Source organism: Triplophysa rosa, linkage group LG10 (assembly GCF_024868665.1).
Source record: "Triplophysa rosa linkage group LG10, Trosa_1v2, whole genome shotgun sequence".
Classification (NCBI taxonomy): domain Eukaryota; kingdom Metazoa; phylum Chordata; class Actinopteri; order Cypriniformes; family Nemacheilidae; genus Triplophysa; species Triplophysa rosa.
The window spans coordinates 25,210,889-25,237,375 of NC_079899.1; the positions used below are offsets into that span (position 1 = coordinate 25,210,889).

General features: G+C 38.5%; 2 protein-coding genes across 2 annotated transcripts in view; both read right to left on the minus strand.

The window, feature by feature from the left end:
- Nucleotides 1–31: 31 nt before the first annotated feature.
- cep170ba (centrosomal protein 170Ba) lies at nucleotides 32–17,871 on the minus strand. The gene is given in 19 exon segments (XM_057344403.1): nucleotides 32–656; nucleotides 827–878; nucleotides 1,244–1,337; nucleotides 1,495–1,583; nucleotides 1,755–1,868; nucleotides 3,575–3,701; nucleotides 3,791–4,025; nucleotides 4,666–6,174; nucleotides 6,297–6,435; nucleotides 6,704–6,853; nucleotides 7,051–7,886; nucleotides 7,962–8,429; nucleotides 9,390–9,503; nucleotides 13,223–13,340; nucleotides 13,738–13,794; nucleotides 14,123–14,203; nucleotides 14,330–14,419; nucleotides 16,679–16,812; nucleotides 17,759–17,871. Coding segments are annotated over 18 exon segments (4,575 nt in total). The 5' UTR covers nucleotides 16,784–16,812; nucleotides 17,759–17,871; the 3' UTR covers nucleotides 32–459.
- A 2,180-nt stretch (nucleotides 17,872–20,051) lies between these two features.
- akt1 (v-akt murine thymoma viral oncogene homolog 1) overlaps nucleotides 20,052–26,487 on the minus strand; it is a 33,678-nt gene continuing 27,242 nt past the window's right edge. Inside the window, exons 10-13 of the mRNA XM_057344416.1 lie at nucleotides 22,826–23,040; nucleotides 22,552–22,639; nucleotides 22,224–22,326; nucleotides 20,052–21,811 (exon numbers count right to left, since the gene is read on the minus strand). Of these exons, the coding sequence (XP_057200399.1) occupies nucleotides 21,732–21,811; nucleotides 22,224–22,326; nucleotides 22,552–22,639; nucleotides 22,826–23,040 (486 nt within the window). The 3' untranslated portion in view covers nucleotides 20,052–21,731. The remainder of the gene's footprint in view (nucleotides 21,812–22,223; nucleotides 22,327–22,551; nucleotides 22,640–22,825; nucleotides 23,041–26,487) is intronic.

Sequence of the window (26,487 nt, forward strand, 5' to 3'; positions counted from 1 at the left end):
GTATTGAAAACAATAAGAGACCATTTTTTGTTTGAATAATTCTTTAATGATTCTGAACATATACAAATATCTCATCCATCACAAGACAGAGATTTAAATAATCATGTAAATTAACCATATATTCATATCAACAATACAAAAAAACAACAAATTAAATCAATAACAGTGTATTTACAGTCATAACATGTAATGAAAATGCCTGTACGAGACTTCGTGACGCTGTGTGATGTCACACGGGTTGAGGTCTGTATGATCAAGACCGCTTTTTTGTTTCAAGCAAAACAAAAAACAAATGTGCAAACAGTTCATGTCATTTTTTCCCAAAAGATAATGCAGACTTGTGGCACAACAATCAGTTGAGTCGAGTTTTATTTCATAAAAGTGTCGATGCAGATTTACATTTATGTGCCAAAAGCTTTAAATCAACAACAAAGTGACTAGTGATGATTTCAGCAGCTGTCATACTATGGAACCGTTTCTGTCAGAGCTTCTAAACGTGCGTCGAGCGCTCGGTGTGGGTCCACCACCGCGATGAGAGGATCTCAAGTCTCTCAATGAGGATCTGGAGCTCCGGACAGCAGCTGGAGAAGAGACTGCTGTAGGGAACGTCTTACTGAGATCTGGGTTCCCTCGTGGATCCATGATGGTGTTGATGACTGAGGAGAAGAAGGAGAGAGTAAAGTCACAAAATTCAGGACATAAGTCATCATTAAAGAACAGACTACAGTACGAGTGAACAATAAATGTTAGACGAGTTCTGGTCAAAAGGATGAAAACGTGAAGTTATGGCATCCTAAGAGCCAAAGGTTTACAACAATCCACAGACCTTCCAGCTGTCTCTGAACTCGTCTGAGCTCTTTCAGAATTGATGCAACTTCCTAAAAGAGAGAGAATTTGAACTTCAAAAAGCATACTTGTTTCTCCTGTACTTTATCACGCACTCCGGTCCTTTTCATTTCTAACAGATATTTGATATTCACTGATAACACGCCTCATTTCACAGAAACTGATTCAACATCCAAACCTGTAAATACTTTATAAATATCATTTTCACCATCCGTATATAAAAACATGAACATATAGTCAATAAAAAACATTAGTCAATGTCATTCAGCAAGTTCTTCACCAATGTTGGAAGTTCACATTAACATCTACTTCATAACTGACCAAATTTGGATCATTTAACGGTCTTTAATGCATATGAAATGAAGAAGTGTGTATTAGTGGGGTGATAGTAACAGACCTTGTTTGGAGTTTTAAACGGTGGTGAATCATCAGCAGCATTGACTCTCGCATCAATCTCTTCCAAAATATCCGTCTTATCATGAAACAAAGCCCTGCAAGAAATACACAGTGAGAAACCTGCACATTATTGTAGTGTACATACAGAAACTACAGGACACAGCAGGGTCAAGAACTAAACCTGAAGACACCCCAATCATTTAAATGTCCACGCAGAAGAATGTGTAGCATGATATGAAAAACAAGCCTTACTTGATTTTGTCTGTAAGTTCCTCTGTGTTCTCCCGAATAGCGAGTGAAACCTGCGTCACTGGATTTAACATGACATCGCTCAACGAAACCTGACAGAAGAAGAAAACAAAGAATTAGAAATGTGTGACATTAGAGAAGAGTTAGGACCATCGTGACCCATCCCTCAACTCAAATACTCAGAAGCAAACCCCGACATTCCACATCGGATAACAATATACAACACAAAACATCAACTGAAGAATGAGATGCAGCATTTCGACCTCATCTTGTCTCTGCTGTCGGAGGTCTTGATAACTAACAGCCTCATCACTCAACGCAGAACCTGAAGATTCTTTAGGGAAAGTCAGACTGGTTTCAGGAATCTGATGCCGCAACTGAAAACCAAACAAACAACAGCTCAGTGATGATGCCAATGAATAATATACAGAGCAAAGATCTTTATACGCGTTCATACCATGGTCTGTCTGAATACTCGATTCTGATTGACCTATCGCTAAGCCCCGCCCCCCTTAGATACATTTAACCAGTTTAATAGGGAAAGGCACTGACATGCAGACCTTCGTTTATGTGTTTGTGACCTGCAATGAACATGACGTGAGAACAGTTATTTAGGTGTGCATGTTAGCAGGGACTCGCTTACTTTACCATTTTTAGCCAGTGATACCTTGCTGAAGCACATGATGACATTAACGTTTAGCAAATGAAATAAAATAAATGATATTCCCCATCCTCTCAGGAAAACTGGAATCAGTGGGCACATCGTTTTACCGTTTTTGTGGCATAACACCGTGAGCTTCGGATTTTACAATGCTTCTCTATGGCGCTGAAACCTAAAGTTGTCCGAGTTCCGGAAATTTTGGTTTTAAGATGTCAAACATGATTTTCTTAAAAACACTTGTATCAACTAATTCCCTTTATATTCATTTAAAACAAGGTATGACATGTTTAAAGGTATTTATTTCAAAACTTTTACTGACAGTTTAACACAATTTAAAAAAAAATTACAAAGAAAGGCCTTAAAAATTCTCATTACCGTAACCATTTAAAACGGTCAATCTCACAGAATGTTTTGCTAAAAAAAGCGAAGTCATCATGCCTAAACAAGTTTTTATTAATCATACATAATAAGACATTACTAAATTATATTTTAAAACAAAATTATATATGTAAAATTTCTTTAAATGTGGAAAACTACCTGTATTGGTAATGAGAAGGGAAAAAGTCGTCTACACAGCGTGACAAGAGAATATTACATTTTAACTAGAAAAACAAAGTAATTTGTTAACTTGTCAGACATTTAAAAGGTACCAATAGATGCGTTTCTTCACATAAAATCAAACTTAATGTAAATATCTTTGTGGATGGATGAGAATATCAGTCCTGGACACTTCTTTCTTCCACTATTTCTTCATTTTTATTATACATGAATATTCTGTCAAACTTTTTGGTCATTTTTTGTAATGTGAGAACATCAAATTGAACGTCCAATTGTTTTTTCACAATATTTAATTTTACTCGGTTTAAATTACAACATATAATTCACTCAGACAAACCGGGACGCGTTACGGCTATGAGAATTTCAGCAGAAAAACACATAAATAATTCATTACTTTTTCAAAATTATGTTTTGTCCAAGGTAGAGAACACAAGTATGTTTATTATGATCATTTTTTGTGTTACCGAATTGTATGTTTTATAATTCAAATCTTTACGACCATGATGTTTCAGTGGTTTCGTGAGAATCCCCCGCTTTTACAATACTAAATTAAGAAATGCCAACTTGTTCATAGCAGAAAAATCAACAATGAGTTTAACATTTTTTTGTTTTTATACCCCCTGTCCAGTAAAGAAGATTATTAGCTAAACCCGTGGTCCTTGATGATGATTGGTTATAATGTTGTAAATAACGTTCAGTTCCTTGCCAAGACCAACTGATTTGCCTACAAAGATGTCAATATAGCTAAAAATCTACTGAAGAAATAATGACACCTACGTCTTCAATGGCTGAGGGTTAGTAAATGAACAGCAAATTTTCATTTTTTACGCTTTAACGTGGAAAAGAGTATAACAGGTGAAATACCTCTTCGTGGGCAGATATTGCAGGTGCCATTGTCTCCACAGAAGCGTTCTGAGATTCAGTGTCTCCAGCGACATCGTGAATCTCTCGAGCCAGAATGGCCAGATCTTTAGCTAGGTCCTGACTCAACCTAACAAATAAAAACAGAATTATTTTAATAAGCGAAAACCCAAATAAAAAAAACAAGACTGTCAAGAAACATTTGTTGTCATTTCTCACCTGGCGATCTCAGCGCTGTGAGACGTCCAGTTATGGAAGGCGTCGCTCTCATGTCCCTCACCCTCAGAGTCTCTCTGCCTGGGTACCGCTCGCACCGGACCTGGCGGATGGGTTTTGGGGTTCTGCTGGGCCCCTGAATGATGGGAGCGTTTGTATTTAGGGGTGCTATGGTTAGACTCGTACTCGTCCTCCGAGGTGGAGGCGTAGTCTGAACCCTTCTGACGTCTCCTGGAGCCTTGGCCCAGGTGATCAGGAATGAGGAGATTGGTACACCGTGTCATCAGAGGATGGGAGAGAAACAAAAAAGTAGGAAAGGAAAGACAGAAAGACAGAGAGAAAGAGAGAAATGAGAAAGACACCGAAAAAACCCATTCATGAGCTGCTTTTCAACCGGCCAAAAGTTTTCAAACTGTTATCTCCCCAAATGTCATGAAATAACTTTTTTAGTTTGGTGATCTAGTTATCTAAAAACTAAAGGTAACGCCATATTTCGATAGTCCACTTTAGACGTTATATGAACCATAAGTAACTTTGCAGTTGGGGACAACAAAGTGAACTGTCAAAATAAAGTGTGGCCAAAATATTAGTAACGTTAAAGTTGGCCAAATAAATGGCTTTTTGTTAGTTAAACACAGTCATTGGCCCAGTCAGGTGACACAAACAGGACACTCAACACTGAGTCAGTGACTACAGTCAATGGTCAACAAGAGACACCGAAAGTAAACTGGATTAAGATTTGAAAGCTTGGCAAATGGGTGCAAAGTCAAAACCATCAATGAAAATATTGTTTGCAACTTTTGCATGAGCTCACAGTGACAAATGATCAGAATATCATCAATGTAATCAAATATAATTGTCGGCCATGTCGTACTCACTGGCAGTGCTGCTGGCGTATTTGGCACTACTGGAGCGTCCACGGACGATGGGTTATCTGTTTGGAGGTGCCGAAGTCTTCCGCAGAAGAGCTTTGGGGTCTGGAACTGAAGCTTTCCGTACAGTGTTACTCGACTCTGTACTCTGGTTTGAAAAGCCTGTTCGACCTGCGGAAGACTCCGTGTCACTGGGTGTAGTAAAAGAGCCCGTCCTCTTTCTGGGTAATGCTAAGATGTCCAGTCGTGAAAGCTTTTTGGTCTCTTGGGTGACTTTGTTGGCAGAGGGGTTGCTGTCCGAGTTCTGAGACATGCGGTCGGTTTCTGTACCTTCATTGTCAGAGGCTTCACCCAAACGTGCACGGCGAAGCACCGAAGCTCGTGTGGGTCTCGGAGCGGAGAGGCTGTTAGAGCGAGCTAGGGCTTGGTTTACCTTGCTTTTGGACTTGCTCGAGTTCTCCCTCTGAAGGGGAACAGTGTACTTTTTGTAAGGTAAGGAACTTGATTCTTGATCCGAGACTGCATCAGATCTGAGAGGTGCTGGGGAACTTTGATGACCTAATCCGAAGTCTAAAGAAGTGAGGTTTCGACGAAGCTGAAAACGCTTGCTCGGATCTGCTTTATCGCTGTTGTCGTTCACACTGGACTGGCTCTTTTTAGACAAGGAGTCTTCAGATGTCTTTGGGGCTGATTTGTCTCTTAAGAGTCCTCGGAGGACCACTGGTTTCCTGGGCACAGAATTGTAAGCGTTTTTTTCACTGACTGTACTGGAGGTATCTATATCTGATTCCCCAGATGGAGAATCCTCAGGATTGGTGCGAACATTAACTCCTTGTTGCTGCTCCAGAATCTTGGCTTCCAGGACAGCTAGAACGTCTTCAGTGTCTTTGAGGTAAGACTGAGTGTCTTGACCGGTCACACCTTTAAAAGCTTCTAAGGTCTCTCTTTCATTGTTAGAAGGTTGACTAGATATATGAGGCAATCTGGATAACTGGATGTCATTACTGGGTCCTACTTTGGTGTAACTTTCCTGTCTGAAAAGTGAAAGTGAATTTTCTGTCCTCTCAGATGGCACCTTGCTTTGATCATCAATGTTGGGTGGTGAAAGGTTGTTCTTGCTGAGCTTGGCATTCTGTCTTGTGACAGTAGCTGTAGAGAACTTAGGAGATGAATCTTGGTCTTTCGTAGCCTCATCTTCATTTGCTAAGGTCTTGTAAGAGCGGATCCCTCCAGTTCTGACAGGACTGTGTTTGTACTGCTCAACCACAGAACCATCATCAGACTTACTGGCATCACTCAGGCTGTCCGGGTCCAGATCATCTTGGACACTCAGTTTTTGGGGATCCCACCTTTGCTTTTGAACGTGTGAAGTCCTCTCAGTCATGTAAGAGTCAGACTGGACAAGTATTGCGGGCAGCGGAGTCTCAATCTTGTCGGAAGGAACCGGAGGGAGAACCCGTCTGGCTCTGGTACCTTGGACCACTTCTGAGTTCTCAGCGCTTCGGTTAAGCATAACTTGGTGGATGAACAGACATGAAAAAATCATTATAGTACCAATCAGTTAAAAAAAAAAAACGTGCAAGCAAATATTTAAAAATGGGTATATTAGCAAAAGAATGAAAATTGGTTATCCATACCTCCGTTGGCAAGATCAACCTGTGTTGGGATATCAAACAGTCCTGACGCAGGACCAGAATCTGTATAGCTGTCGGCCAAGCTAGCCCATCGAGAAACCCACCTAGTGCCTACAGGTGTCAATGACTTCATCGACTGTATCTGTACAGAAGATGAATCCAATTAAATAAACCAACTGAATGTTAAATTGACAAAAAACACTTAGGAATCAACAAATAAAGATCTCAATTTCAATAAGAATCAGATCACCTTTCAAAATCAGAAAAGAGCCAAAAGACACAGACAACAACATCAATCAAACCCAAGACAGATCCCAGAGAGAGAGAGTAGTGTGAATGTTTGATTGACAGATTTACTGATTGCTGCCCATCACCCTAAGCCAGTATGTTTTTTTTAGGTGAGAGGTTACCTGTACAGGACTCTTGGCTGTGTCATTATGGTCTGTCTGGCCCAGTTTTGGGCTTGAGCTATTCTCATTGAGAAGACTATCATTGCCCTCAGTGTGACCAGCTATAGGTTTAAATGTTGAGGTTTGGCTGCTGTCGGCAACACCAAACACCTGTTAATGATAAAGCATCTGTCAATACTGAGGGCTTTTATTTCTATCCAACCTACTGGAAGTCTAATTATGATTCTCGACCGGATGAAACAGTCAAAGCATTTTAAATTTGATTTGAGACAAATTTGACTTTGAGTTACCAACCACCTAAACATTAGGAATCAGAAGTTAACCAGGATGAACTGATGGGTTTGTACCTGATCGATCATGCTTCGTGCCTCCACAATGTCTTTGTCAGGTCCCTCTGCTTCAATGGTGTAGGTTCCCGCATCACTTAAACTGTCTTCCTCCTCCTGCTTGGGACCCGTAGCTTTGACATCTACAGTGTCGTCCTCCATGTGTAACGATGAAGAGTTTGGAGGTGTTGACGGTTGGTAAAGCGATGTTGAAAGCGTCTGATTCAGGTAATGAGAATTTGAATGAGATGTGGTAGGAAGACTATGATGCGTCACTGGGGAATCACCATTCTCTGTTGAAATCTCTGATGTGGCATTTAGATTTGATTCACTAGAGTTGTGCTTCCACGTAGATGCAGAAGCTGTTTTTGAAATTTTCTGCAACTCTCTTGCAAAGTCCTGCGCTAGTTTAGACCTGCGGCCCACGCTTCTGAAAGGTTTTCCTGTCGAGCGGGAGGAAAAATCAGAAGTGCTCATCCGGATTTCACTCTTCTCTCGTCGGAGGGATCCAGCCCTCTGAGAGCCATCAGAGCCTTTGAGAGGAATGGTGAACTGTTGAGTAGGTGGATTATAACCAGTAGATGTGTTTGTACCTTTTCGTTTATCCAACTTATTTTTAAGAGCAGATTGAAAGTCAGGAGACGATATGTTATTGGTGAACGACTGTGAACGTTTTTTCCGTTGACTATCGTCAAAAAACTCGATCACAAAAGCTTGCTGAGGGTCTTGTTTCTCTTGGCTTTTGGACTCTGGAGTGTAGTTAACAGGGTAATCATGTTCCTCTGGAGGGGTGACAGAATGTGGCGGGACAATCCTAGGAGTCCCTGAAAGATTTGTTTCTTCTGGTTCCACCTCATCTAGAAATGACAAGTAAAAGAATTTAAGCAAAGACTGTTTTCTAACTACACAAATGTTTCACTGTCATCGTATACCTTTGAAAGTCTTGTTGTAGTGGTCCTCTGACACAGAGTGAACATCTCGATTACCCAGCATGCTCGCATCACTCTGCACCAACCAATCGGCAACTTTGTTTTCCAACGACATCACTTCGGGAAGCATGGCTATTGACTCCTTGCCGGGATTCTTGCGCTGACGGATGGAGAGCTTTGAGACGTGGTCTTTGATTTTCATCTTTCCAGGGGTTTGCTGATCAAACTCGATGGTGAAGGAGGCATGACCCTGCACCACTGGCGGTGTGGGAGGAGCTTTATTGTCTGTGTCTTTTGTGGGTATCTCCTGAACTTCCAGAGCTCCAGTTTTGGGCTTTGACTGGATTTCCTTTGTAGGGATCTCAAAGTAGCTTGGTTCCTTCCGGTAAGAATAAATAGACTTTCCTTGTCCATCTTGAAGTTCTTCTGGAGATGTATGCACATCACATCCGAAGCCTTCCTTTTGGTTTTCTATAATAGGAGATAATGCTTTTTAATAAAAACCCATGGCAAAGACGGATTAAGACATCTGCCAACTCAGTGTACTGCACACTTTCTGTGTGTGTATTGACCCCTAGTGGACTAGTGCACTTTTTTCGCGCATGCGCTGTTGTACGTGGCACATCCGCGCAGTCTAAAAAAATGACCTGCACGTGGACGCGGTGTGCGGACGACCGTGGACCCTTCTGATGACGAAAATTATCATTGTCTTTTCAATGTGGATCTGACCAGAATGATGCAATAAAAACAAACAAAAAAAGTCATGGTAGTTTGTTTGTTTCTTTATCACGTTGACACTGGACATGTAAAGTGATTTAGAAATACACATAAATAAAGACAACCTTGTCTAAAGGCTGAACAATAATATCACAAAAAGTTATCAAAATACAGACGTACAGATTTATGTAATATTGTAAATCTAAGTCTATGTTAAATTGAACACTAAGACATCAAATGTAACTAAAGCAACAAAAACCTGAAATAACTGAAATGGGTGAAATGAAACGTTGCTATGGTCACTCTTAATCTCTCTTAAAACTTTGAGACTGGAGAGAAAACACAATGACCTTCACATGAGGCTTTTGGCTAAGCCGGCTGTTAATCTATCACAAGGCAGGCCACTCAGACATGTTTTAAAGCTCATGCCAACGTGGAGTTTAGTACCGAATTCCACCGGCTGACAATCACACCAGGATTTTTCTGTTCTCGCAACATGAGAGCTCGATTGCTACACATTGTCATCTGAAAAGAATGGCGTTTCCTGTGCATATACTTACAAATAACAATGTGTGACTTTGTATCAAAAACTTGATGACCTCTTTGGTGCTGAAACAGCAATAAAAGTTTTGGGTTTCATAAAGTCTCTCAGATATTTTTTGTAGTTTGGGGTTTAATGAGTGCAGGAGACAGTTAGGGTTTAGGGTTTCAGACCTGAGTGATGCTCATGACCGTTTGGGTCACGCCGCTGACCTTTAAAATCTTCATCATTATCGCCCCACCAGGACGGCTGACCGTATAGAGGAGTGGGTCTGGAGATGGACGGATCTGTCACGTGAGAGAACAGAGAGAGTTTGATAATTCATTATTTTGGGTTAAACACAAGTTAATCTGGATAAAAAGCATTTATGGCATACATGTTGACAACCACAAAAGACTTTGTGTTTTACTGACTTTGTCTGTTGCGTTTAGTTTTAATATGATGTAACAAAAAAAACCCACCTTAGCTCTGTACACTGTGATAGGCTATATGAGACCAATTTTCTTTTATTGCACTTATGCTTTTTGTTGTCCTTATGTTGTTCCAATTGCTTCCATTGTTTCCCTCATCTGTAAATCGCTTTGGATAAAAGCGTCTGCAAAATGACTAAATGTAAATGTAAATGTAACGCCAGTAAACCCAGTGACGTTAGGGCTGCCAGGTCTACACTTTGTCTGTGGAATTTGGTTATTTTTAACTGTCGCAGGTTGTTCATATTCCGTGGTTTTAAATTTGATGTATTTTGTTCATAATCTGTCAATCTGAAATTAAATCAATTTATCTTTACGAGTAAATTAAATTTATAATTATATTGAACCGACTTAAAAAATCTAGTTATTTTACAACTCAATTTTTTGTCAATTCAATATAATTAAGTTCAAGTGTCTCCAAGCTAATTTTATTTATCTTAAAAATTTAAAGCAGCTGAAATTTGTGACATTTTTACAGTGTATGCAGTGATTTTCAAGAAAAAGTGTGTACAATAAATGTATTATGTATTATAAATGTATGACTGTAAAATATGTATTTTAGGTAAAGGGTGATATATTTTGAGTTTTTGTGTTGGGGTCAGAGTTATTATAGTTTTGATTTTAGTTTTACTTATTTTTAATTATCTTTTATTTTTAGATTTTTAGTTTTTATGTTAATTTTAATTAAAGTTTTAGCAATTTTGGTATATGCTTTTGTCATTGTATAATTATTTTTTTATGTTGCTATATAAGATTACATAATTTTTATTTTAGTTTTGGTTTATTATTATAATTTTAGTGCTTTAAACTTATTTCAGTTTATTTTTGAGGCAACATTTCAATTTTTCCTTTAGTTAAGTTTTTCCAAAAAATTTTAGGTCAATATTTTATTTTTAATTTCAATGAAGAGAAATGTTTTCAAAGTTTTAATTTTAGTAAACTAAAATAACCTTGGTTGGGGTCATTGGGCTGGTTTTAGTTTACACAGATCTGGCAACCCTGGTTGGCATGTACCAAACAAGGATGTGATGTAACTACTCAGAACTGTCCAAACAGAGCTAACTCCGCCTACTGCAATGACATCAGTAACACAAGACCAAAAATTAATCTACCTTGGATAGTAGTACCACTGCTAAGACAATCATTTAGACACTTAAAAAGCTCAATTAACCAATTCATAATTATTCTTTAACACAAATACAAGCAGCACATTGAGCGATAACTTTCTATTTAATACCTTCTACATACCTGCATGGGTAGCAAGTTCAATATCTTACTGTAAATTTAAACTTTCTATCTCCCTGCGTGTGTCTGGCCTGCAGCCCATAGGGAAGAAGACAGTCTGGACCCTACCCAGCGAGACGTGTGCATTCGAAGCGATCTAAACTGTCAGCTGTGTGTTAATGCTGTCTGTCAGTGATAACAGACATGCCGCAGCATGGACGCTGTTGTGATGGTGACCGTGTGTAATATCAACAAACAGTTATAACAAGACACAACCAACTAGAACACAACACTAGTTTCACTAGAGGCCAAAGTAGCTCAATATTTTAAACGTTTTAAACAACCAAACTTTAACAGTGTCACTTATCCATCTTATTTCTAAAACGTTAATCCATGACACTGATGTTGACCCACTTTTAAAGGACGTAAGTGAGTATCTCTGTATGAGAACACACTGACATCTCACAGCCAACACCCAAACCGGACAGGAAGGTCAAAGCAAACCTGAGTGCCTTCAAACACACACAAAGCAAATAAAAACCATTTCTAGACAACAATGTAAAGAAAACATACATTTGGGACTTTGGCGAGATTGTTTACTTGCTGTACATCAGAGATGTAATGAAATGTTTAATAGTACAAAATATAAAAACTAAACAAGGAAACATCAATCTAAAAGCGTGAAAGTGATTAAACGTGATTTAATCCCATGAGTCAGTTGGGCAGGACCAGGCAACAACAAAAAACGAAGATACAGATAGCGACAACTCACACAATGAGTTTCACCAGTGAATATAAAACACTGTAAGTGTTAAAGCTAATACGCTGTAAATAAACTTCTTTCCCATTATGACCGAATTCCACCATCAATTTATGGATAAGGATTTAAAAAAGAAGTATCATGACCTACGAGTTAAAACACGCTAGTGGTTTATTATTAAAGTGCATTTATCTCAATAGCTTTCCTTTAATAGAAAGTTCACTCCAAACTCAGTGGAGACTACAGCCATGATGAATGATTCAGATCTTCCAGTTCAAGCAGCGATAGAACGTCTCGTTTTTTCCATGAGCAACACTATTCCTGTGTACCAGCACTAAACAAACACGTCTCCAAGTGTCCTTACTCAGTGAGTAAAACTTCACGTCAGGACACTCCTTTAGCTTTAGTGACTGCAAGTATTTGAATTAAGGAATATTACTATGAACAATCTGATTTTCACATCCTTTGAAAACCTCAACTAACTTCAAGTATGAGCAATAATAACTTAATAATAATAATAATTAAACTCTACAAAGTAAAAAACAGTTCAAACTGTTTTATTTTAGGATTCTTGTCCACATGAATAAGTTTGTGTGCAAGCACACAACAGATGAGCTCTGGGTAAGCGAGTTTGACAGTAGTTTGGGTTTAACCCGTGCAGTAATCGCATCATGCCGCGTGTTTAGACACTGCAGTCACCTGCAGCGATATTAAACAGATTAAATGTCTCCTGGTCCCATAACAAATCAACTGTCAAAGTACAAAGTAACACTGACGGATGTTTTCACCATCACGTTAACAAATGGCCGGTGAGGTCATTGCCAACATTAGCAATATTCAAACTACATTTGCATTTCCTGAAGGAAACGAGAGCACAGCATTAGAACAGTTGTCAAGTTAGTTTAGGTTTAAGTCTCTTCAGAGATGCTTTGATGTTGTCATGACAACCAGCAGGTCTTGTTTTCTCAAATATGAGAAACACACAAGGGCTGTTTCTCAATATGCGTTCTTCAGCGGTCTTGTGTTCTCGCTCGAAGTCATCAATAACCGTCCTGCCAGTTCCAATACTCAAGAACACAAGGCGTGAAAGTACCCGAATGTGTTCTTGATATCAAGGATGCATTGAATGCAGACTTGCGCGTACCGAACCCGCTTAATGTCCCATAAGTCACTGCGGCACGTCCATCCGAGAACATCTCCACGAGAACACAGGTCCATTCTTTGCGTTCTTGGAATGGAGGAACGCTGTTCAATGTGCAACAGCAACCACAGATGAATAAACGGATTCAAACCAACCAATCACAATTCATTATGCAAATACAGTAGATGTGATACAGAAGCTGTATTTTATTCCTATAATCTGATAACAGACAGACGAAGGGATTGAAAAAGGACTGTCAGTTCTTACTACATTCTCATAAAGGAGAAATGTTGCTATTGTTATATAATAGCAATGCTCTGGTGAATTGTTGTTTTGATGTATTGATACAAACAGGGATAACTTTGATAAAGTATTTTATAAAGACAGGAGGATGCAGGGTTTGTATGTTACCTGTGATGTTTTTCCGTTCAGTTTTGTCTGGCTTAACATGTCTTTCATCTGTATGGGTGCGTTTCTTGGGTTCCAGCGTCTCGTGACTCAGCTGTAGCTGACTTGTGTATTTTTCATGCTGAAATCAAGAAAACAGAAATTACAGTTGAGCTGAGAGATCTCAACACACACACACACACACACACACACACACACACACACACACACGACTATAAAATATTTCTATCGTACATGAATAGCATGCCAGACATCCTGTCCATGTTTTAAAAAACAGAATATTCTTAATAAAAACAAATAAACAATCACACCGTGTCTACACCGGAGGCGGTGCGGCACGACACGACACGATAAAAGACAATAGAACGCATTAGAACCTTTATTATAATATAATTATAATAATTTTACATTTTGTCCACACTGGATGCGGCGTGACGCGACAAACTCATTAAGAACAAGCCGTTGTTGTTTTGTGTCGCGCCGGTCGCATCCGGTGTAGACGCGGTGTCACAATTTACCTTGAGGGCTTCCTCGGGCACTTTGTGTTGGCTTCTCTCCAGAATGTATATATGTGAATGTGCACAAAGTCAAGAACAATAATGTAGCAGATGAACGATACAACAGCAGGACAAAACTTCAAGATCAACGACTTTTTAAAATTGCTTGTACCGTCATTTCTAATGAGCTGATACAACACTGTCCCGCACAACAGCAGTGCTCTGAACAAATCTGTCCTATAAACAAGAAAGCTGCTTTTCTGGTCACTATCACACTATCGTTTCTGCATGGATATTGTTTTTTCAGGGAGGATTCAAGGGTGCGGGGAATACGAATGTGATTAAAAACCCTGACACAAGGCACAAAGTATTTACACTGCAGATACATTCTGGTTTGAGGAAGGATATCATATCCAAAGCGAATGACATCAGAGAGCTTCAGGCTGATGTATGTTTGATCGGGGATTCGAAGGTCATTCACGAAGGTCTGTGGACACAAATGAAATGTTTTTTTTGTTTTGTTTTGAAGAACATAAGCTTCACTAAGATCCTCAATTGCAAATAGTAAACAAATAAAATGTACACTTGCAATCGTAAGCTATGGTAAACTCACCCCGTTGAGACTGCCCAAGTCTTTGACCAGATGTTCATCCGTGGACGCGTCATAGTTGATGACAGCGTGCTGTTTATCCACACTGCGAGACTGTGAAGATACAAAGAACAAAAAGAAGTTTAGCAACACAGCAAAGCCTTATCATGAAATAAATGAGCTGTCGCGATTATGAAATTTGGCTGGCGATTAATTGTCTATTAAATAATTGCGACTATGACGATTAGTTGTCTGTTTTAAGGCTTTGATTATATAAAGATCAATGACAATTCATTTATTAAACAAAGAAAACATATCCTTTAGAAATGTTGTAAAGTTTTGTAAATAATCATATTTACTATAGAGTGACCTTAACCGAAAAGACTGTTTTGAGCACTCAAACTAAACAAACTAAACAAATCAACACAAAAAAATACAAATCTGATACAACTCAAATGATGTAGAAATGTCATTTGAATGTAACAGTGAGTGCAGATCAAGGATGGTGGATGTAAAATGCAGAAGATACTGCAGATCACCCTTGCTTTCTAAGAATTCACAATAATTGCGGTTCTCTGAAATAATTGTGATTATGTCAAACAATTGCGATGAGACGATTATTTAATAAGTGTGACAGCCCTATGTGCAAGCAAATCTGATATACGTATACCAAAAGGGAAAAAACAATCTTTAAAGGGATACTTCACCCAAAAATGAAAATTCTGTCATCATTTACTCACCTTTGAGTTCTTCCAAATCATTATAAATTATTATTATAATGATATTTGGAAGAATGCGGATAACCAGACAGATTTTGTCTCCCATAGTTGGAAAAAATACAATGGTAGTCAAAAGTGCCCCAGAACTGTTTGCTGTCCTACATTCTTCAAAATGTCTTCTTTTGTGTTCAACAGAACAAATAAAATGATAAAGTATTTTTTCCAACTATGGGAGTCAATGGGGGGCAAAATCTGTCTGGTTATAAGCATTCTTCCAAATATCTTTCTCTGCGTTCATCAGAACAAAGACATGTATACAGATTTGGAACAACTTGAAGGTGAGGAAATGATGACAGAATTGACACTTTTGGGTGAAGTATCCCTTTAATCTAAAACGTCTGCAGATATTGACAGTGGAAGAGATCGGCTGTAAGAACATTGATCCGTCTGCGGGTATCATCCAGAGGACCAAACAGCATGGCTAAACAACGTTATCTGCGTGAGGGGCGGGTAAAAAACGCTTCAGATGTTTCCACAAAAGCGTCTTCTCCATGGAGAGACTTATCAGTAAACTTAGATAAACATTTATATTTGGCCACAGGAAGGTCCGAATACACAGTACATTACAGTCGACATTGCTCACGCTTCATAGAGAACTGACCACATTCATTTCCAGCCTCATTAGTGATCATGAGTAATTCTTCTGAGCTGAGGTCACCACACACACCGAGGCTGCATTGTGCCTCCGGTTTTCTTTCTGCTTATTTTCCTCTGGTTTCATGCGTTCACTTTTATGGACATCAATTTACAGTAAGCACACATGCAGTTCAGCACATCAACAATGAAGATGATCCACTAACATCTGAAACCACACACAGTCACAATATTGCATTCATGTTCAACACAATACCTATTGTTCTGTCATTTTAAACCCGTCAAATGTCTCGCTTAAAAAGCGTTTTTAAAAAATGCTTCTGAACGTAAGCCAGAGTCTGTGGCTGGCAGAATATGTGACAGAAATACCCTCAAGAATCTCAGTTTATGAGCGATTATGCGGCAGGAGGGAGAGTTTGAGGTTTGGACGCCGTCAGCGTGCATGAATACACAGGACGGGGCATTTGACTGTTGTGGTGAGTGGGCCGTTCTCAACTAACCACAGATGAAGAGAAGCGTATAAACAATTTGAAAAAGCAGCATTCTGGTGTCAGCGGAACAAGAGACAGAAAAATGCAGAGGGAGGGACACAGAGACAACCCAACAGAGAGAAAAGCTGAGTCTCGCGTCACATTCTGGAAACAAGTTTGATTTGAGTGTGTTTAAAGACAGACTAAAATAAACAAGGACAGAACTTTGTTGTCTTTATCTTTTGAAAAGACAAGTGTTAAAGATATTATTTATCTAATATTTGACCAATTTCGTGATCTTTCATTGCAGTGTAGTGACCTGTATAGCCCTTAGTTATCTGTGTTCCCTGTGTCAGAGGTCAGCGCTAAATGCGAGATCAATATGAAAACATTAGCTGTGATGTCAATGAAGCTGACCAAAACTTCAAACTGCTGACAGCAAAGAGCTGTATAAATAAACAAAGCTCAGCCAGTTATGTCGTTTTAGGGCATTATTCGTTTCAACACATGTTTGTGTGTGTGGGGTTCACCTGTAGCATCAGTTCACAGTCTTCTCGGCCAACAAAGATCATCTCCCGTGGCAAGCGGTGGCGTGTGCCGGAGCTGCTCACGAGGAACCATGATGTCACGCTCATCTTTACACCATCAAAACTCCATCAGCATGCTGCACGAGATATGAGAGGAACACGATCAGGGAACTGACCAATTATATATAACAAAATTACATAATAAACCACAATATATTCATTTTACAGACAATGTTTAGAGTTTAGAAGTTTTAAATGAGAAATTGCATGAAATATTCGTACCATACAAATGAAAGTCACACCGCACATAAATGCAGAAAAATGACACTTAACCCCTAAACGTACAGTGACAGTGGGGTCCAAAAGTCACAAACAATAGAAAAGAAGACAGAGAAATATTTATTGAGCACTTTTTCAAGGTCACTAACCAAAGTAAATCAGTGTACAAAATCCACCGAAGCATACAAGAACATAACATTAAAATCTAAAAAGCATATTTCCTTTAGTATATAATAAGTAAGATATTTCTGTAATAATTAATAAAAATAACCCACTTTGTAACAACTGAAGACAGTGTCTATGTAAATGTATTAACCAGACATGACATCAGGTCTGTACCAAAATCAACAAACCAAAATAAAAACTCTTTTAAACATTTAAACACTTGACCTAAAACCTTAAACGTCACAAGTCCAGGGCCTTGAAAAACGAACCGACACTTTGACATGTTAAAGTTTTTCCTCAAAACTTTCAGACTACAGCACAAAACAGACGTTACAGGTTAAATCAAACATCTTTACATCCCAAGTCACATTATCTCACAAACACAACACACGTCTAAAACAAACCTCTTAAATAGCTCGATCAAATAATAAACTAAACTTCACATAACACGTCCTGATGTTCCTGAGGTAAATTCGATCATCCATACGGACGAGAATCAAACTTCGACGATTGCAACACGACAACACAAGCAACGGAACACTTTGGAACATTAAAAACACCATTTCAATCACACACAAAACACTTTAAAACACAAAAAACACACATTAGACAAACTTTAAAGTGCGCGCGAGCTGTCACCTCACAGCGTCCCGTCGCGCGACTCCAAAAGCATCAAAACCATTGATCACGTAAACGACACGACTCACACAATGTCGCCAAATCAACGCAATTTTGTTGTTTATAATCGCGACATCCGCGCGTTCAGCAGCTGTGACAGAAATACGGGCAGGTAAACACACACCTTAAACTAAGGTGAAAAGTGTCCCGGACGGCTCCAGCTCAACCGGAAATGAGAGCAGAGTTTATTCCCGAACATCCACGCGAGCTTTAAGAAACGCAGACACGGATTTTAACGGCTGCTTGAGGGAATCCCAGGTCAGAAATCACGTATCCCGGTTTATGGGCTGTTAGTCCCGGTGGAGAGAGACTTTAATTCGCGTTAATCCGCCTGTGTGTGAGAGTCTGTCAGGCCGGTCCTCCGGTGACGTCAGAGCCGCCTCAGCCTGAAACTCAAGCCAGAAAAACAAGATCAACACAAAACACTTTAAATTACTAAACTAAACAACATCAACACAAAGCACTTTTAATGACTGCAACGCACTTTTAATGAGTGCAACGCATAACAAAAGACACATCCGACGTTTCACTTAAATGCAGAGTTGAGCGCATTCCAGTGCATCCCTTTCAATCACAAATACCATTATTAACCATCAGCTGTTCACTCCAAAACGATTACAAAATTTCTTTATGATTATGTAGTGTGTTTTAGGCAGTATTCCAGCAGGGTTTTATGGTGTGTTCAGGTTCCCATTCGTCAGGTAACATTCCATAACTATTTTAACCAGAACGACGAGTAAGATTGATTTATCCTCACATCCCTCCGAATGAAGTTATCTAGTGTGTGACGTTCTGTCAAACTTGCAGAGAAAGGCAGATAGGATTGGCTGTAATACACAATATTATAATTATATTTAATAAATAAAAAATAAAAAAATACTATAAAACGTTTTTTATAGATCAACTTTTTGTTAAAAAGTGTGAAAACTGCCCAATAAAATGTTTGTGTGGTTCTCATGTTCCCCGTTAGATGGCGCTGTAAGATAAAGGAAGCACATGAGCTCTTGAACTTTTCCAAAAACACAATGCAGTTAAAAAATCTTATTACAGCAGTGTAAAATCAGCAATAATGGGTATAAAGTAATAAAATTAAAAACAACAAAAGAGCAACAACATAATTTCTGTCGAATCCAGACACACACAAAGTGTATAAAATCACTTTTTTTTTTTGAGAACTGGTCATTAATCTCGTAAACTCTGAATTCCCACTTCTTTACACAACTTTTATAAAATCACCACAAAAATTATTTTAAAAAATCACATTCTATTTTAGGACAAGTGTGAAATAAACGTTATAGGACCATTTTGAAGCATCACATCCTATTAAGTGTAAAAAAATACCATGACACATTATCAAATCAGTGAATACAGTGAAAAAGTATTTGTGATAATAGTCAATACTGGGTGCAGAAACTGATGCAAAAACTAACCAAATAACATTTCAAGACTTTCTCCGTATAGAACTCGTCTTTGATGTCAAACTTGAGTGTAAACAAGTTGCTTAATATTCCCATTTCATTTGCTAAATGATTAAATGTAATATAATGTTTGTGAAAACAGATTAATGATTTATCATATTCAAGTTGAGAAAGCAGAAAGAAACAACCTTATCTTTGTGTATCAGGTGATACAGAGAGGAGAAAAGCTGAAACTTTGTTTTCTTTTGAACTGTGGGTGAATTGTCTGCAATTCTGCATGCTGTCAGGTGTAAAGTTTCCTCTGGGTGGTGTCATGCACACTGTCCAGCTGTGAGGGTTTGTAAGCAACATCTGTCCCACAGAATCAACCATCTGCTGCAGACCAGCAGAGAAAAACTACAACACATCTGACCGACTGCACTGTAAACCAGCAGCATAACATAAACATCACGGCTACCATTCATCACAGCTTGGCTTTTGACCATACAAATTCAACTTTCAGATGTATATTTTTACTTTTGTTATGGACATGATGTGATCTCAGATTTAATCACTTATTGAGCAGAGACGTGCTCTTAAATTTGTAAATGATTATACTGAAAAATATATATATTTGTTAGGCTACTTTAAAAAAACGGGTAAAAAAATTCTATAGACTTTGAGCTAACAGAGTCATGTGTAAGTATCACAGAGATTTTTTCACTTGTAACTGACCACAGTGAGTTTTGCATAAGTAAAATTACACAAAAAGTTATATTAATGTATGTTTAACATATATTAATACACACACACACACACACACACACACACACAAAAAAATCAAAAGGTTTTAATTTTTAGCCAAAATTTTATTTATAATCAATTCAGTGGAAAAATCTAAACTATAAAAAGCTCAAAAGTGTATACAAACTTTATATTATTTGTATCCTAAAGCTGATGTTCTTTAGTTTGTGTTAAAAAAGACTGCAGAAAAAAACTGAGGATTAAAAAATTACAAATATTTCCCCATTTAAAAAGATGACAGAACAGTATGAAAGAGCATAAATCGTATGAAACAACAGACTGAAAAATACGTTTTGCATATAAAATAAGTTGCAGTATATAAAAATGAGGGAGAACAGGGTTTACATTCATTCATGTACAATGACCAACGTTTGTGTGTTGACAATATAAAAAATGACCAAAGAAATGCATTTTTGTGGTCATACTGCAAGATGCCTTAAAACAATTTAATGGTTTTTACACCGTTTCACTCTCATGTGTAGAAATGTGTTATTAAATAACAGTCAAGAGTCATCAGATGAAATGTACAAATGTATCAGCATGATCTGTGTAAACAAAGTTTATACTGCACAGTAAATTACATCATTTCTAGCTGTTAATATATAAATAATAAAAAATGAAGAAATTTTCAAATAACTGCAATGTTTCTGGTCTCTTGTAACTCTTCACCACTCCCCTTTTTGAAAGTTAAAAAAAACTCATTGAGAAGCAAAAAAAACAAGAACCGCAATGAAAAAAACAACAAATAAGGATAATGAGATTGAGAAATGAATTAATACAGAATCAATGTGTGAATCCCATGAAAACACATTCAGGTCACAGTCAAGCTTTTATCCAGGCCACTTACACTTCATTTAAGATAGTTTTAATAAACGTGAATTCCTTGGGATTTAAACCCATGACCTCAGCGTTACAAGCAAAATAATATTAAATCATTTATTTTGCCTATTTTTGGATCACATTTTAAAATTATTATGATTACAATATGTGGGTGAGGGGGTTTGCATTTGTCACAATACAAAAAATAGAATAAAAAAACAATGGACTTATTGTTTCAACAAAAGAATGTGTATTTCTTTCTATTATTTCTTGGACATGTTTTAAATGTTTATGAGAAACAATCTTGACCGTTGGGTGAAAGTTTAAAAAGATACTTTTTTTTAGAGGAATTCAGTCATTATTCATGTGAATTATATTATATTATACAGTACTGCACATTCAATGCAAATATTTACTAAAGCAAGGAACATTTAGACCAGAAGTACTTTAGGGGTAAAGAATCATACAATTACACATTTACAATTGCTTTCACAGCACTTTTTGATAGGCGTCAATCAGTCAATTCACATCATCGTTATTTAAAAAAAAGTAAGAAGGATAAAAAAGGGATTTGGCATTAAATTAGCCATTCCATTTCAATATTCATAAGGGTATCATGGCAGATAAAAAAAGCGCTACATAATGTATTTTCAATCTATATTACAACTGATGATTTTGATAGGTAGACTGGAAATGTTATAGTGTTCCCTCTCAAATCCTCAGAAAAACATTGATAACACAGAAGGCCACAGAAAGTCGAACCAAAAGACATATGTGAAAAACAAACCGGTAAATCAGTCTGGTGTATATGAGCAGTTTCTGCGCTCGTGGTTTTACATTGAAATGTGCAACTTCCATCTAAAATGTCTGATGAGGGATGAAGGAGGCAAACCAGAGGCACATGATGTGATGTTTCAGGCCATTCCACTGGCAGAGTAAGAGAATTGTGGGAAATGTGGCCTCCTCTCGCTGTCAAACGCCTCCATACTGTCGCCTGTCAACAACAACAAAAAAAATCACGCATGAGTGAAGTTGAGCGAACATCTGCAGAATGTTACATTTATAAATGATGAATTTACGATGGGCACTTTCCAGCATAGCAACAAAACATTTCACCAAGTGCCATATTTAAAGTCACTTTTTTAATAAGTCAACTTGTTTTTTACATTTACTAAACGAATGAACGATTTTGATAACAGCATCTAGTTACACTAGACTTTGGGTGAAAGTCTTTAGGTCATTCTAGACATGAACCAGTATGACAGTATATAAAAAGTGTGATTGAGAAGATTTATTCAGTTTCGTGGACGACACTTGAATAAATATTCTAAAAACATTTGAGTCATTTCCAGACTGCAAGAGGAGACAGCTGGTCAGTCCTCTGGATGAGACTGTGACAGCACAACCTTGTCCAGGTGGTGTGATGGTGATGGTCTGTCCTGTGAACTCTTCATCAAAATATCTGGTGTCCGTTTCTGAGGTCACCTGTGGTTTAAACGGAGGAATCAACTGAGAAAGAGAGAGATACTGTTAACAAACACTGATGTAACCAATTAAAACAGAGGAAGGACATTTATTCATTATTTTTTCACCTTTTATCCCCACACAACCGAAAACCACTCTTTACCAAACACTTCATCTGAATCATTGTGTGGTGGTTAAACCGTGTCTTTGTCTACATGTCATATACAGCAATGGCCAAAAGTGATGATGTCTGAAAGGGAATATTTGCACCTTCTTTTCATAAACGTCCTGCCACACTATTCCTGTGAAGAACTTGTGCTGCATGATCTCTTTAGCGTCTTCGGGGCCGCCACCTAACCTACAACAAACACACAGTTTTGCGCCAAGTTAATGTCACAATTGAGTCATTTATCATTTAAACAGATGTAAAACATTATAGAAAGCGTAACTCTTATGGCCATGTTTGGAATGATTTTAAACTGAGTTTTGTCAGCAGTAGTCGAGCGTGGGATACAGTATGAGTATTGCGCTATTCCAGACTGACCGCTGCTTCGGGTCTTTCTTGAGCAGGCCGGACAGGAGAGATTTGGCCTCCGGAGCGAGCGTGCGAGGAAAGCGGATGTCTTCCATGAGGATGAGCTCAAACAAGCGCTCGTGATCCTGGTTGTAGAAGGGCAGACGTCCGCACATCATCTCATACATCACCACGCCCAAACCCCACCAGTCCACCGCGCGGCCGTAATCGTTGTCTTCCAGCACCTGCGGACACACGGGAAGCATCATCAGTCCGAAAGTTCAATAAACGTATCTTTAAAGTGCTCAATAAGAGTAAGACCTGAAAAGCGTATTGATAAAGTAAACAGGGTGGGCTACATCATCGAGGATTAAAATGTTCAACATCATGATAACATGACTGAACTGAGACTCCTAAAATAACTCCCCGAGCAGCTGAGAGGTTCATTCAATTTAACGATGGACTGACAGAGAAATGAATGTCTGGAATTCAAACACACCACTGCATATAAACGCATGCATCATCATGCACTGTAATTCTGCTTTTGTATCAAAAATGTGCTGTATTTTATTCAAGTAAAATACACTGAAAATACTGTTGCGCGTAGGTACAGGGATCGTTCTCAGAACATTCTCTAAACGTTCCCTCAAAGTTGTTCTTGCAGTAACGTTAAAATAGCATTTCCGTCTTACATTGGTAAATCTATATCTTACGTTGTCGGAATGTTTATAAAACATTCAAAAATAACGTTTTCATAACGTCAGCAAAACGTTCATAGAACGTATTTGGTTTTTCCATACAGTATGTAAGAATAACGAAGTCGTCTCTCTCTCTCTCTCTCTCTCTCTCTTAATTTTTTAAATGAAAGGTGCTTTACTGGTGTGATTGTTTAGTTACAATATTGCCAAAACAATGCACATAAAACAAATAATGACAAGAAATATTTCATATCACAATCAGAAGAAACAATAAAGTGACATCACATGCTTGGTGCACAGGTTTCTCTCTCTCTTTTACTTTCTTTCTTTCTTTCTTTCTTTCTTTCTTTCTTTCTTTCTTTCTTTCTTTCTTTCTTTCTTTCTTTCTTTCTTTCTTTCTTTTGTAAAGAGGCTCAAGATTATTTAAGCACAAGTTTTAAGCTCAAAGCTTCTTAAGATGACGGAGAAACACAAATGTTTGTGTACGTAACACCTGACGTGTGTTTGTGACCCTGACGGTCGGGTGGACACAGTGTGTTTGTTGCCGGTGTGTGTTAGTGGAACAGGGGCGGGTCAGAATGACTCAGTCCGTGCTCTCAGTGGAAAGCCGATGCCTCTGAACTGCTTGAATTACCGACCGCTGTCTATTTCCAGAGCTGCTGTCGTGTGGCTCGCCGAGAGTGAGACAGCTGGGTTTGCAGCTGCCCCATATATACAGAAGAACAGCACAGCTGTGAAGCTGCCAGGAACGGAGGAGCCAAAGCTGAGCCCTCACCCACGTAAGCAGACCCGAGGCGGGCGTACGGTTACACCGGACCTCTGGCTGGGGCATCAGGAACAGAGATGTCAGATGTTCCAGAGGGTTCAGCGCTCGCGTGAATGTGCAGATTGAGACTCTTTCATTAACAGAAAGCTTTAGCCACTTGAGACAGAGAAATCACATATGAGATCTCTTTAGTATGTCAAATATTTCTTCTAGAAATCAATGAGATTAAATGGAGAGCGAATGGAAATGTGTCATCTGCGTCTCAGATATCTCTCCTGAGAAAGAGTCACAAATGTGTCTGTCATTACAGTTTGAGAAGAGATGTCGACAATGTGTCAAAACTGATCTCAGATATGTCAAGTTCTGCGATCAAAAGTCAATATTACTGAAGATCTCAAACATTTTTCACACCTCCATACTCTTCAAATTTCAGATTCAGGGGGCGACACAACAGTTTTCAACTAAAAACGGAACATGTTTTATGCATTTGTGATTCATGTCATCACATAAATTCTGACAGATGATGTCTGGAAGAAATAAAACGTCACGCCCATTTTTCCAAGTGTAAAACGCTTTCACCTCTATCCCTCTTTTTACATTCTCATGCCCCCCACCTCTCTCTTTTTCCCACCCGCTCCCTTATTTCTCTTTTCTCACTCTTCACCCTCTCTCTCTCTCTGGACTTCCAGACGTTCAGCATTCCAGAGCTGCACACACACAACAAGGTCATTGTTTACAGCAGAACAACCTGTAACACTGCCTGGGCCCGACTCCAGAGAGGCCACACGTCTCTATGGCAACAGCCCCTGAAGTCTCTCGCACCCGGACCGTGTTGTCATGTCAACATGAGGACTGAACTCAAACCGCCGGGACGGGGTGAGAGAGAGACAGGTGACACGGGCTACTCGCATGAAAGTTCTCACATCAAGGAAGAGCTCAACTTAAAACGATCAATAGGTTGTATTCAAAATGTAAAATTACGTTAGTTTTAAACATGAAAATGATGTGCAAGAATGAAAGAGTGAGTAAATTATAACAGAAATGATGTGGATTTGTGTGACTTACACACCTGGGCCAGATCCGGTTTTAAATTATATACAGTAGAAAAAAGTGCAGCTCTCAATCCTATCAGCACACACACACACGCACGCACGCACGCACGCACGCACGCACGCACGCACACACACACACACACACACACACACACACACACACACACACAAACAAACAAACAAAAACAAATCATTTTTGAGAGCAATTTTTTTTACCATAGTTTTATAGTGTTTTTACAAATTGGGGCATCCTCAATGGGATGTTTTTCTCAGAGTTGTCAGGTTTTGCTCACTTTTAGGTACAAATTGTGGTACAAAGTGGTTACACACACATGCACACAGCCCCCCACAAGAGGGCAGAGAGATGCTCGGTGAGGGGCAGCTGCTGAACGCTGCTGAAGCTCATGTTTCCGGCAGCTTTGCCACGCCTCTTTCCCAGCAAATTCCTAAACGGTTGGCTAAAAACAACGAGCCCTCAACTGTGTCAACACGGCCAGTGCTTCTCCAAAAACATTCCTCAGACTGAACACACACACGCAGCCCCCTCATGTAACTCTGTACTGACACCTGTCACACCTGCACATGGTCACACTTTACACCATCAGTCCATCACTGGTTTTCAAAAGTTGCTTGATGATCATGTCATCAAAGATCAAATAAAAGTGCATTCAGAGGTCATCTGACTGCTCTCCTCCATCACATTGTGAAACAAATTATTATGTCAATTATCATTTCACTTCCCTTTTGTCCTCTCTTCTATACTATAATGGACTAATAGTAAACAATAGATTAGTTTTGATAGACTAATAGTAAACAATAGTTTAGTTTTGATAGACTAATAGTGAACAATAGTTTACTTTTGATAGACTAATAGTAAACAGTAGTTTAGTTTTGATAGACTAATAGTAAACAATAGTTTAGTTTTGATAGACTAATAGTAAACAATAGTTTAGTTTTGATAGACTAATAGTAAACAGTAGTTTAGTTTTGATAGACTAATATTAAACAATAGTTTAGTTTTGATAGACTAATAGTAAACAATAATTTAGTTTTGATAGACTAATAGTAAACAGTAGTTTAGTTTTGATAGACTAATATTAAGCAATAGTTTAGTTTTGATAGACTAATAGTAAACAATAGTTTAGTTTTGATAGACTAATAGTGAACAATAGTTTA